Below are 12,853 nucleotides of genomic sequence, written 5' to 3' on the forward strand. Positions count from 1 at the left end.
TGAATAATATTATCTGATTATTGGCCCTAAATAAGTTAACATACGTACGTGAGGTGAAGAAAAAAATATTGTAGAGGTCTACAGCAACTCATACATAAAATAATTATTTAAATCATTGTTGTTATTATATGTGTACATCAACGTCAAAGGAAGACTCACTAGCTAGCATTCTTTTTATCTTAAATCTTTTCTGAAACAAGCTTCAGAGATTGTACACATGACTATATTTGGCCAATTTAAATTAGTTGAAACTGACAGCATTTTTCTACCCTCTTTCCCACTAAAGACATGATGATAGGAGAGCAGCATAAAAGAGTAAGTTCTGTAGTTTTCAACTGTTTCTATGGGTCTTCTGTAGAGATTTTAACACATATTTGTGTTGTTTTATGTTGGACTCTGTTACATGTTACCTTCACAACTGCACTCTGCTTGAAAGATAAGCTCTTTGGCTGAATTTTATTACGCATTACAATGTAAGGCATGCTACTGACACTACATGAAGTTTATATAAATATTTTAAACAAATCACTGTTAACACTTAAGTTACTTGTATCCATGCTGCTTGGTAGAATGAGGATCTATTTTTCTGGGTCCTCTTCCTTTTTCTTGTGATGTGATCAGAAGAGGTTTTTAGTCAGAGGCTGGAGGTTTGTACCAGTGATTCCATTTAGCGCCTCAAGAATTTGTTTTTCCTTTTGATACATCTATGAGAGTGGTGGGCAAAAAAATCAGTAAGTATGCTCATTTTCCCTTCATGTACAAAATTTATCATTTTAAGCATTAGACACTAAAGTGCTGTTCTAATCTGAAAAATAAAGACTACATAAAAATGGCAAATTTTTGCTCAACGGATCTGCTCATCTGTGAATTAAAAGTCGTATCAGATGTGTTATGGACAAAAGTAACTATGGTGCTAATACAGTTAAGATAGTACAAAAACCGGATTCTCTTCATGCAACTGGATTGCATCGATGTCATGTAGGACATAATTTCACTGGCAGAAAATAAAGTACTGCTTATGACCGAGTGAGAGAGCCCAACTTAATAAGTCTCCAGTGCTGGCGGGTAGGAAACCATGTCTTTTCTTGACCTCTACCCAGACAGCTGATACAGAATCAGTGAGACACAGTAAATGTAGAATGGATAAACATTTATGGGATTGGGTTTTTAGACTATCCTTACACAGACCCTTTCAGTCAAGGATTTCAAACCTCGTCTAGTGCTCAGACCTTCCAGATATACAGTACCCTTTTGCACTGCTGACTGTCCGTAGCTCCCACTGATTGCACTCACATCTAGCTGTGATTCATTAAGAAAACTGGAGATATGCTTGCAGGCATGCTACTTGTGCCTATGATCTTATCACGTCTCTCAAACCAGGCTAGGTTGAGGTTGGTCAGTCATCATATGAAACCAAAGGAAACCCAGGCAGTCACAGCTGCTTCTGCTGCAACAGGCAATTGTTCCCTCTGAGTAAATATCGAACTAATCCCCAACCTGGAGTTAGGGCACTGGGCGGTTGGAGGACCCAATTTTCAGAAAAGAGGACTAGATGGTCGTTAAGCATCTCGAAAGGATTTTTCCACAAGAAAAATATTACTCCTGATGTTCTGGCAAGATTGCAATGTGGTTATATACACCTGCTTTTGGAGTTAGTGTACATATTTCAGTAGTAAGAAGAGGGAACTGGCCTACCTAGGTTCTGTTCTCCACTCTAAGTAGTCCTGTGTGGGAATGTGCACAAATAGTTAAAACTCTTTGTCTCAGTTTTTACATCTGAGAGAGGAGGATAACACCTTTGAGATGCTTTGATGGAAGGCTATATGTAATAGCACAGGACTGTTTTCTAAAATTCTATCTATTGTTTCAATTAGATATTTTTAAACCACGTCCTTTCCTAAAGTATTGTAGCCTTGCAGAGTTGATTACTGCCCCCACGGAGGCACAGTTTGTCTCCACAGTGAAAGCTGAAAGTGTTCATACTTACCCCTGTTTATGAACCTGTTCTAATTTTAAACATGTAGTTCTTGAAAGGCACTATTGCAACTTTGCACTATTACTTTCATGGTCTGAATGTGTGTATGATGAAGATCTGAATGTGTGTATGAATGACTGGCTGCAAAGTGCTCCTGAGAGCACCAGGATTACAAGGTTATACCATAATATGTATCAATAATCAGGAAAATGTCTCTGCTTTTACAAGAAGGTTTTGATTTGATATACCATCACTGATGTAATTTGGGCATTTTTAATATATCTATCTCAGCTTTGTCAAGGACACCCCTTTACCTGCTTCCACTCTGCTTCTGTGTTGTGCTGGTATCCCAGCAAATGGCATAGCCCATGAGCTGCAGTCACCTGTCCAAAGAAGCAAATGGATGTATTATTTTATAAATCTCTAAATATTTATTATACATGTGTGCATCACTACAGTATATAGGTGCTGTCTTGTAATATTTAGCATAGCTCTTCTCTAATAAAGTGTATCACTTTTACTAGACAGCACACCAAGATCAGTCATCTAAAGCACACAGAGTATTCCTGTAGCAAATGCACTAGTACTAAATAGGTAAAATAACTTCGACTCCTATGAGAGACCCGTATTTATGCATCCAATATTACATTAGTCCTTTTGCCAGTGTCACACTAGCAGTTGATGTTAAAATCACTAACCCCCAAGCTCCCTATCTTTTTTTAAAGTCACTGCTTTGCCAGACAGAGTCCTTTACTTCATAAACATAACCAAAATTCTTTGTCCTTGGATAATTTTACTCCTGAATTTAGCAAAAATTAATGATGTGCATGCAGAATTTCCTTTCCTTGACAGAAACTTCCTGCAATGCTGCTGTTTGCCACTAGAGGCTGCTGCAGCAGACAAAGCCCAACTCACATTTAGAGGCTTCAGGGGGTAGCCAGTTAATCTGTGCAGGAGCAGGTCTCTCCCTGACCAGGGCAGCTCCATGCACGGCAGCTCCCCTTTGCACTCAACTTCCATCCCAGACTCTGCATCTCCTCCATTAATATAATGTAAGAGTGTGGCCCTCAACCACTTCCCAAAATCTTGCAGTGGCTCCCCATAAAAAATTATTGCCCACCCCTGCTGTAGACTAATTCCCAGCCCTCAATGGAGCCAGGGTGAGTAAGTTTTCTTTTTGACTAAGTTCAGTGGACCTAATGATTATTGAGAAAAGTATTATTCTACCACTCAGTGTATCCTCCAAAGTTGTAACTGTGCTGAATATCAGACACACCCTAGCTGCATTTAAGAAAAAACTGCAGTTGGAAATGTCTTTTAGCATGACTTCATACTTTCTGGGTGTATATAAATTTAAATTCTTGAACATTATAGGTTTTTTATTCAGGACATTATAAAGATTCAGCTACAGAAAAATTTCCATAAACTGGCAAAACATCCCTCCCACTAGTGAACATTACCAGGGCTCGACAAACTATAAAATCTACTCACCCGTGGTGAGTAGATATCAGCCGCGCACCCCATTCATTCGCGGCATGCACATGCGCAATATGGCTCTTGCGCATGCGCAGTATGGGGCTGGCGAGCAGTTTTTGCCGTCATTTGTCAAGCCCTGAACATTACTATTATTTCAACCATGGTTCCTAAATCAAGTCTGTGATGAGAAATATGTATTACTAAGCAAACACTCACAGTAAGAATGTTGTTGTAATCCTCTCCATTTTCTTGGCACTGCTGATAGATATATTCTACTCCTAGGAATATGTCACCGAGATTATATTCATCTCGGAAACTAGGCTGCGGCAGCTCACCTGCTTTCAGATTCTGAAATACATAAGTCCTTCCAAAAGTTAACATGGGTGAGAAACTGGTTATATAGAGTACTTTTTATTCTTAAGGCAGTGGTTTCCAATATGGGATCTGTGAGGACACTGCATGGGATCCACAAAGTTTTTAAAAGTAAGGATTGGGCCAACCACAGTGGGCCTGATCCTTGCTTTTCTTTTCCTTTTTTCTCTTCCCCCCCACCCCCCACCCTAGAGCGCAAGGGGGCAGCAGCCATGCACACCAGGACGACTTGCTTTTCATCCCATTCTCCAGAAGCTAAGGGAGTGTGGGGAAAGTGCTTGCATGCTGTGCATGCCTCTCAAACCTGGCTGATGTGAGAGGCATGCCTGGGATGCAAGCACTTTCCCCTCGCTCTCTTAGCATCCAGGGAACAGGATCAAAAGCAAGCCATGTCCTCGCATGCATGGCTGCTGTCCCTCTCCTCCCCCTCCATGCTCTTGAAGTTCCATCCCGTATCCTCCCGAAGTTCCACCCTTGAGGAGCTGGCAGCTCCAGTGCTCCCTTTGGCCACAAGAGCCCCATACTCCATGGATGGGCAGGGGATAGAGGGGACAGGAGCTGAGGAAGCAGCATGTGTGAACAGCAGCCAATGGGACTCAAGAAGCTGTGCCCTGCAGTCTGCATGTCACTCAGCCCACCCTGAAGCTGACAAGCTGTGACTGCACTCTGGGGTCAGCATATAAACAGGTCAGTCACATTGTACCATTTTTCTCTCTTATTTGAATACGTCACCCCACTCTAAGCATTCAAAAGCTATTAGAGTGGCAGGAAGGGTTTGTTGGGCCCCTAGCAAAAATGGATGGTGGATCCAATAAAATTTTATTCAATAAAAATATTTGGCACCTCAAAGTTGTTACATTTCAATGTGGACATGCTGTATTATATCTCAATGCTACTATATTGGTTTTGATAACATGAACTATTATACATTCCAAATGATTATCAAGAAATGGAATAATAGAATCCTAGTATACTAGGACTGGAAGGGACCTCTAGAGGTCATCGAGTGCAGTCCCCTGCCCTGATGGCAGGACCCAGTACTGTCTAGACCAGTGGTTCTCAGCCATGGGCCATATGGATCCCCAGGAGCCACGCCCTACCTCTAGGGGGCCACATGGAAAAAACGGAACATTAGGTAAATTATGTACCTTTTTTTCCAACTAACAGCGGCTATGAGAGAGGCCGCAGAGGTAAACGAGGCTCAGAAGGGGGCCATGAGCAAAAAAAGTTGAGAAACACTGGTCTTAGACCATCCCTGATAGACATTTATCTAACCTACTCTTAAATATCTCCAGAGATGGAGATTCAACAACCTCCCGCAGCAATTTATTCCAGTGTTTAACCACCCTGACAGGAACTTTTTCTTAATGTCCAACCTAAACCTTCCTTGCTGCAGCTTAAGCCCATTGCTTCTTTTTCTATCCTCAGAAGCCAGGAAGAACAATTTTTCTTCCTCCTCCTTGTGACAACCTTTTAGATACCAGAAAACCGCTATCATGTCCCCTCTCAATCTTCTCTCTTCCAAACTAAACAAGCCCAATTCTTTCAGTCTTCCTTCATACGTCATGTTCTCTAGACCTTTAATCATTCTCGTTGCTCTTCTCTGGAACTTCTCCGATTTCTCCACATCTTCCTTGAAATGCAGTGCCTAGAACTGGTCACAATACTCCAACTGAGGCCTAATCAGCGCAGAGGAGAGCGGAGGAATGACTCTTTGTGTCTTCTTCACAACACATCTGTTAATGCATCCTAGAATTATGTTTGCTTATTTTGCAACAGGGTCATACTGTTGACTCATGTTTAGTTTGTGGTCCACTATAACCCCTTTCTGCCATATTCTTTCCTAGACAGTCACTTCCCATCCTTTATGTGTGAAACAGATTGTTTCTTCCTAAGAGGAGCACTTTGCATTTGTCCTTATTAAACTTCATCCTGTTTACCTCAGACCATTTCTCCAATTTGGCCAGATCATTCTGAATTATGACCCTAACCTCCAAAGCAGTTGCAACCCCTCCCAGCTTGGTATCATCTGCAAACTTATTAAGTGTACTCTCTATGCCGATATCTAAATGGTTGATGAAAATATTAAATGGAACTGGTCCCAAACAGACCTCTGCAGAACCCCACTTGTTATGCCTTTCCAGCAGGATTGTGAACTGTTAATAACTACTCTCTGAGAATGGTGATCCAACCAGTTATGCACCCACCTTATAGTATCCCCATCTAAGTTGTATTTGTCTAGTTTATTGATAAGAACATCATGCGAGACCGTATCAAATGCCTTACTAAAGTCTAAGTATACCAAATCCATCGCTTCTCCCTTATCCACAAGACTCCTTATCCTATCAAAGAAAGCTATCAGATTGGTTTGACATGATTTGTTCTTTACAAATCTATGCTGGCTGTTCCCTATCACCTTATTATCTTCCAGATGTTTGCAGATGATTTCCTTAATTCCTTGCTCCATTATCTTTCCTGGCACAGAAGTTAAACTGACTGGTCTGTAGTTTCCTGGGTTGTTCTTATTTCCCTTTTATAGATGGGCACTATATTTGCCCTTTTCCAGTCTTCTGGGAATCAATCCTGTCTTCCATAATTTTCCAAAAATGACAGTTAAAGGTTCAGACACCTCCTCTATCAGCTCCCTGAATATTGTAGGATGCATTTCATCAGGCCCAGGTGACTCAGACATCCTATCAGAATGTTTAATTCATAACTCCCATTTGCTTTTGCCCCCATGACCCACTTTTGAACAAAGCCCATCAGCTTGTGAGCAAACTCCACATATGTACACTCACTGAACATTTTAAAGCTTCTAAATTTCACCCGGTGAGATTCAGAGGTAACCCTGAACTGTTTAAGTGCATAGTCTTTAAACTGCCCATAGTCTAATGCTTCCTCCTCTCCCAGATCATTTAAATACCTCCTTACCTTGCCAGTCTGTCTTACCATCAGGTCAGGCATGCGCTGGTGTCACGTTACTGGAATTTGAGGGAAGCAGCCAGATCATGGCTGCACCCATAGGTGGGGATGCTGGCCCCAAAAATGATATAAAAGGGGGCCCTGTGGGGTGTTGAGTGGGAGCTGTTTGCTGATCCTGTGTATGCTATTTATGTGAGTGTATAATGTCTGTGTGTGTAGGTAGGAATCTGTAATCTGTGCGGAAGCTGAATATTTCTCTGAATGTGGTTGAGCATTGGGCAGAGCCTGGCCTATGGACATGCTAATTAGCGAGGCCCTGTTGGACAATGGCACTCGATGGGCCAAGGACATACCTAAAGCATGAGGGCGGAGACCTAAGAGCTGCCAGGAGAGAGAGGCTGAGGGCCAGGTAACCAGCTGCAGACAAGAAGAGGCCAGGAAGGAGGTATAAAGAGGCCATGTGGGGGATTCCTTTTTGTCTTCAGCTCAGCACTTCATCCCAGAGGCAGCATTGCAGGGATTGAAGAGCCCGAAGGACCTGTGGACCCATCCTGATTCTAGGATGCGCAACAAGAACTTTTAAACCAGAAGCGGTAACATCTCTGCTACAGCCTGCATCGAGAACTGGGAGATTCGGTGCATGTAATGTATTATTCCTTTAACAGCCTCTCTCTCAGGCTTTTCTTTCTTGTGATAATAAACCTTTAGTTGTTAGATGCTAAAGGATTGGCCCAGCGTGATTTGTGGGTAAGGTCCAAAGGGTAAATTGGCCAGGGATCTGTGGCTGGTTTCTTGGGACCGGACAGAACTTGTTCGGAGTAGATGGGATTGGGTGCTAGGACCCCCCACCTGTGTATGAGGCCCGGGGCCATCTGAGGCACGGATATTGCTGGGATGTCAGAGGGGTTTTGCTTGTGAGGCTTCAGGCAGGCTGCTGAAGCTCTTTGTGGGACTGGTTTATGGCCTGTTCAGAGAGGTCACCAGTCTGGGGGCTGTAAGGAGCCCCGGATTTGAGCAATTCGCCCTGAGCAGACGCCCTCAGCTGTGCCCAGACTCGGCCCGGTCTGTCACAGCTGGTCATCTGGGATCCGGTTCACATGGCCAAAAACTCCTCAATATCCTCATTATTGTTGTAGATGGGACAGATCCTTTCCCAACTCTTGTTCGAAAGTGGGGGTGAGCTTTCTGGTTGTAGTATCTTTTGTTGCTCTTCCAGTATTCGGAGTCGCTTGTAACTCTCCTCTGCCGCCAGCTCTTGCTTTCGCGTGCGTGGTCTGCCTCTTTTTCTTCCATTCGCCATGCATGGGCCACTCTCTCCTCTTCCGCTGATGCCTCCTTCTCCTTTCGACGTATCTCGGCCAGGGCCCTCTCATGTTCCAGCTCCATTTTCTTCAATGCCTGCTGCTTTCTAATTTCTTCTGCAACAGCATCCGTGGCATTGGGTGGGAGCCGCTCTATTGCCCGCTGGTCCTTCTGCAGTAGCAAGATGTCAGCTGCTGCTTAGTAGCTTTCTTCCTAAAGTCAATGCCTCTCTCTGAGCACAAATCCTTCAGAGCCTCTCTGTTCAGACTTTCATACCGTTGCTGACTCATTGCAGTTGCTCTTTAACCAACCAAACTCTTAACACCAAAAATCCACTTTAGACAGCGTGGGGTCCTGATCCAAAGCTCAGTTGACCAAGATCTGTGGATCCTGCCGACTACGCCACTGTGACGGACCGGGCTGGGTCTGAGCACAGGTGAGGGCATCAGCTCAGGGCCAATTGCTCAAATTCGGGGCTCCTTACAACCCCTGACTGGAGGTCCTTCCCAAAGAGAACACAAACCAGTCCCACAGAGCACTTCAGCTCATGAGCAAAACCCCTCTGACACCCCAGCTCTCTCCGTGCCCCAAACAGCGCTTGGCCTAACACACAGGTGAGGGGTTATAGGACCCAATCTCACCTTCCCCGAATGGGTTCTCCAGTCCCAAGAAACCAGCCACAGTTCCCAGATCAATTTATACTCTGGATCTTACCCACAAAATCATGCTGAGTCAACCCTTTAGAATCTAAAATATTATTATTAAAAGAAAGAAAAGCATGAGAGTAAGGTTGTTAAAGGATAATACATTACATGCAACGAATCACCCAGTTCTCGATACAGGCTCATAGCCAGGGCTCGCCAAGCGGTGGAGAGCCCTGCTCACCAGCTGCACAGTTCTGCAAGCTGCGCATGCGCAGATCGCGTGGCGTCGGCTATGCCGTCTTGTAATCTACTCGCCACGGGCAAGTAGATTACATGATTTGTCGAGCCCTGCTCACAGCAGAGATGTTATAACTGCTGGCTTAAAAGTCTTTGGTGTACATCCTAGTAAGGATGAGTTCACAGTTCTTTCTGGCTTGTGGTTCCCTGCAAGGCTGCCTCGTGGGTCGAGAGCTGAGCTGAAGACCAAGATGGAGGGTGCCACATGGCACTTATAACCCTCTCCTGGCATCTTCTTGGCTGCAGCAGGTCACCTCGTCCGTGGCCTATCCCTGTGTTCCATGCTGGTAGCCCTTAGGTATCAGTCACATTCCTGAGATGTGTATTTGCACCTAGAGATTCATTGTCTCCTTGCTAATTAGCATAGCCATAGGCTGAGATTTCCTTGCAGAGTACATGTTTATAACTCCACATACAGATATTATACAAGTACCTGAATAGCATACACAGGATCAGTAGAACACAAGCTTTCATGTAACATCTCACATGGCCCCCTTTGTATAGACTTTTGGGGCAAACACCTCTCCAGGGGGCAGCAGTTATCTAGCTGCTTCCCTTAAAATCCAGTAACATGACAGATGGGCACAGAACTTCTTAAGCAAAATGTATTTAAGTGTGAAAATACAAAATTGTGAGATGGAAATTCCGTGTCCACTGTGCTTGGAAACTGTTGCTTGGATGGGAATTTGAATGTGTCCCACTTTCCTAGGTTTCAGAGCCTCCACATAAACCACAACTTCAAAGCACCACCTTTAGGCTATGTCTACACTCACGGCTTCTTGTGCAAGAACTCTTGCTCAAGAAAACGTCCACACTGCCATGTGCGAGCTGTGCTTTTGCACAAGAGCACCCATGGCAGTGTGGACGCTTTCTTGCGTAAGAAAGCTCTGATGGCCATTTTAGCCATAGGGCTTCCTTGCGCAAGAAATCCCTGTTAAGCGTCCACACTGCCCTCTAGCGCAAGAGCTCCTGCGCAAGACGGCTTACACCTGTCAAAAAAGAGCATAGCTCTTGCTCAAGGAGCCCCCTCTTACCACGCCGTACTGTAAATTTACTTGCGCAAGAGGCAGCAGGCACTGTGGATGCTCTGCAGATTCTTGCGCAAGAACGGCCGTACTTGCGCAAGAAGCTGCGAGTGTAGACATAGACTTAAGAGTGTTAGCACAGGCTCTGCTAACCCATGTCTGTTAAATCTGACTGAAATACTACCTTTCACAGGCTGAGTAAAAACACCATCAGAGGCCAAATTTTGCTACAAACAAAAAAATCACCTTTACATCACCAAAACAGCACAAGTACTAAAAACTGTAACTAAATGTAGCAAAAAAGGAGAATTCTTTAGCTAATTATTGATTACTTAGAAAATCTTTTTTTCCACTACTAGGAAACACGGTGTGCAATTATATGGCTGTCTTGTCAGCAGAAATGAAAGGGGAGCCATAAGTGAACTTTAAATGTGGACATTGGTTGTAAAAGTTATATTTCCAAAGCCTTCTTTTCCTATACCTATTACCTGACACTAGCTGAATGGTAGCCTAGACCTTTTTCTTTCTAGAAGTCTTCCATAAGAGAGAGACAGAAAGAAACTGAGTTACCACCAACCAGTTACCTACTCATTACTTTGATATACAGGCAGTCCCCGAGTTACGTACAAGATAGGGACTGCAGGTTTGTTCTTAAGTTGAATCTGTATGTAAGTTGGAACTGGCGTCCAGATTCAGCCGCTGCTGAAACTGATCAGTTTCAACAGCGGCTGAATCTGAATGCCAGTTCTGACTTGCATACAGATTCAACTTAAGAACCCCAGGCGTCCCCAAGTCAGCTGCTGCTGAAACTGATCAGCGGCTGATTCCAAGAAGCCGGGGGCAGAGCAACTCTGCTTCGGGCTTCCTGTAGTCAGCCACTGGTCAGTTTCAGCAGCGGCTGACTTGGGGAAAGCCTGGGGCAGAGCAGCTGGGGTGCTGCTGGGTTGCTCCAGTAGCGCCTCTCCTCGGCGCTACTGGAGCAACCCAGCAGCACCCCAGCTGCTCTGCCCCCTGCGTCCTGATTCAGCCGCTACTGAAACTGACCAGCAGTGGCTGAATCAGGACACCTGGGGCAGAGCAGCTGGGGTGCTGCCAGGTTGGTCCAGTAGCGCCGAGGAGCGGCGCTGCGGGACCAACCCAGCAGCGCCCCAGCTGCTCTATCCCAGGCGTCGTGGGAGAAAAGCCTGGTCTGCTAGGGGGGAGAGGGCACTAGCTGCGCCCCAGCCCCCCCCCCACAGCAGACCAGGGAGACGCGGAGCAAAGCCACGGAGGACGCCCGCAGCGGGACAGCCCAGGCGTGCTGCGGACGTCCTCCGAGGCTTTGCTCCCCGTCTCCCTGGTCTGACCAGCAGACCAGGGAGATGGGGAGCAGCTTTTCTCGCCCCGGAGGACGCGGGCAGCGGGACCGCGGCTCATCTGGGCATCCCGCCGCTCCCATTCTCTGGGGTGAGAAAAGCCCCGTTCGTAACTGCGGATCCAACATAAGTCGGATCCACGTAACTCGGGGACTGCCTGTACTTAAATATAACTACAAAAATTAAAAAAAAGACAAAAAAAGCAGGAACATAAGAACCACCAGCGTGGTCAGACCAATGATCCATCTAACCAAGTATGCTGCCAATAGAGGTCAATGTCAGGTGCTTTAGAAAGAATGATGAGAACTATCAAACTACCCTTCCGCTGCTGTCACTCTCAGGTTCCCAGGAGTGATACTAGCTGCCTTATGGAAGTACAATTTCTGAACTGGACAACAGGCACGAGTATGTATAAACTAAGTCATGGCTTTGTTTTCATGCCTTTTATGAGGCCATGCAAGAAAGAACATAAAAAACTCTCTGAAAGCCCTAAAACACATCCCAGCTCATTATGAATTTCCCAAAACATCTAGGATACTCTGAAGCACCACTGTATCCTCATATATCACCACACAAGGCCATGATAGTGAAATATATTAAACTGCATCTGGATTTAATAAGAGTTATGGTGCATTATAGAAGAGCATGCAAAGAAGTCACTTGTATTATGCAAACCAAGCAAGTAGCTGCAGAAAGAAAGGGGGAAAATTTACCTCATAAAAGGGAAAGGATAGCACATCAGTGGGAACATTTTTTTGGCTGTAGGTGCTGTTGAGTAGTTGAATGTTTTTATTGTTGACACAGATAACAGCCAGATCAAACTGTTGCACATTCAAAATCTTCTGAAGGGTTTCTATACTTCTGCGAAGTGGGATGCGCCTGAGGGGTATGATTTTCTGCAGATTGCGAATGATTAAACTCATTTTACTGGAAGCTATTCAAAAGGTGGTTTGAGGGGGCCCTGCCACTTAATGTGAAATATTAGGCACTGATCGTAACTAACAATCCAGTAGCAGATACCAGACACTACTGTTGCTTGACGGTCCGGGCAAACGTGGATACACACATGACGGAGAGCAGCGCCACGGTAAGGTAAGGAACTTGTACACCCTAGCGCCAGTCCGCTGAAGCGTTCAACCCCCTGGCACCACTGCAAGCCGGGATCCCGTCAGCGCGAGGAGCCCCGCCCCGCGTGCGCCCACTGACGGTCGTTACAGCCGGTAGCGCGCGCAGGCAGCTGTCGGGCCTCCCGGGGCGAGCTCCGCAAGGACGCTCGATGTTAACGCTGGAGCCTGAAACACCCTCTGGCGCGCGGCGGCGGCGGCGCCTCCCCTACCCGCTGCAAGCACGTGCGCGGGCCGCGTGAGGCCGGGGCCCGTCTGTCCGGGCGGCAGCTCTCGGCCGCGGAGGAGCCGGGGGCCGTTACAAAGCGCTACATGGCGGGCTGGACGCTCGTGCCGCTGCCGCTCGCCCCGCGCGCTGTGA

The 12,853-nt window shown here is 45.7% G+C and overlaps 1 protein-coding gene across 1 annotated transcript; it reads right to left on the minus strand.

Moving 5' to 3' along the window:
• Window positions 1–437: 437 nt before the first annotated feature.
• Window positions 438–12,853, minus strand: YBEY (ybeY metalloendoribonuclease). The gene is made up of 4 exons (XM_006113335.3): window positions 12,082–12,853; window positions 3,668–3,799; window positions 2,290–2,358; window positions 438–704 (listed from the first exon to the last, which is right to left on the minus strand). Exons 1-4 carry the CDS (start codon window positions 12,289–12,291, stop codon window positions 618–620), a joined length of 498 nt encoding a protein of 165 aa, XP_006113397.1. The 5' UTR covers window positions 12,292–12,853; the 3' UTR covers window positions 438–617.

This window comes from Pelodiscus sinensis, chromosome 7, assembly GCF_052426305.1.
Source record: "Pelodiscus sinensis isolate ZL-2025 chromosome 7, ASM5242630v1, whole genome shotgun sequence".
Taxonomy (NCBI): domain Eukaryota; kingdom Metazoa; phylum Chordata; order Testudines; family Trionychidae; genus Pelodiscus; species Pelodiscus sinensis.

Coding starts and splice junctions, on each gene's coding strand:
- YBEY (XM_006113335.3), bottom strand. CDS start 12,291: ATGAGTTTAATCATTCGCAATCTGCAGAAAATCATACCCCTCAGGCGC. Junction 2,359..3,667: donor ATTACAACAACATTCTTACT/GTGAGTGTTTGC, acceptor TTCTTTGGACAG/GTGACTGCAGCTCATGGGCT. Junction 705..2,289: donor CAGAAGCAGAGTGGAAGCAG/GTAAAGGGGTGT, acceptor CCACTCTCATAG/ATGTATCAAAAGGAAAAACA.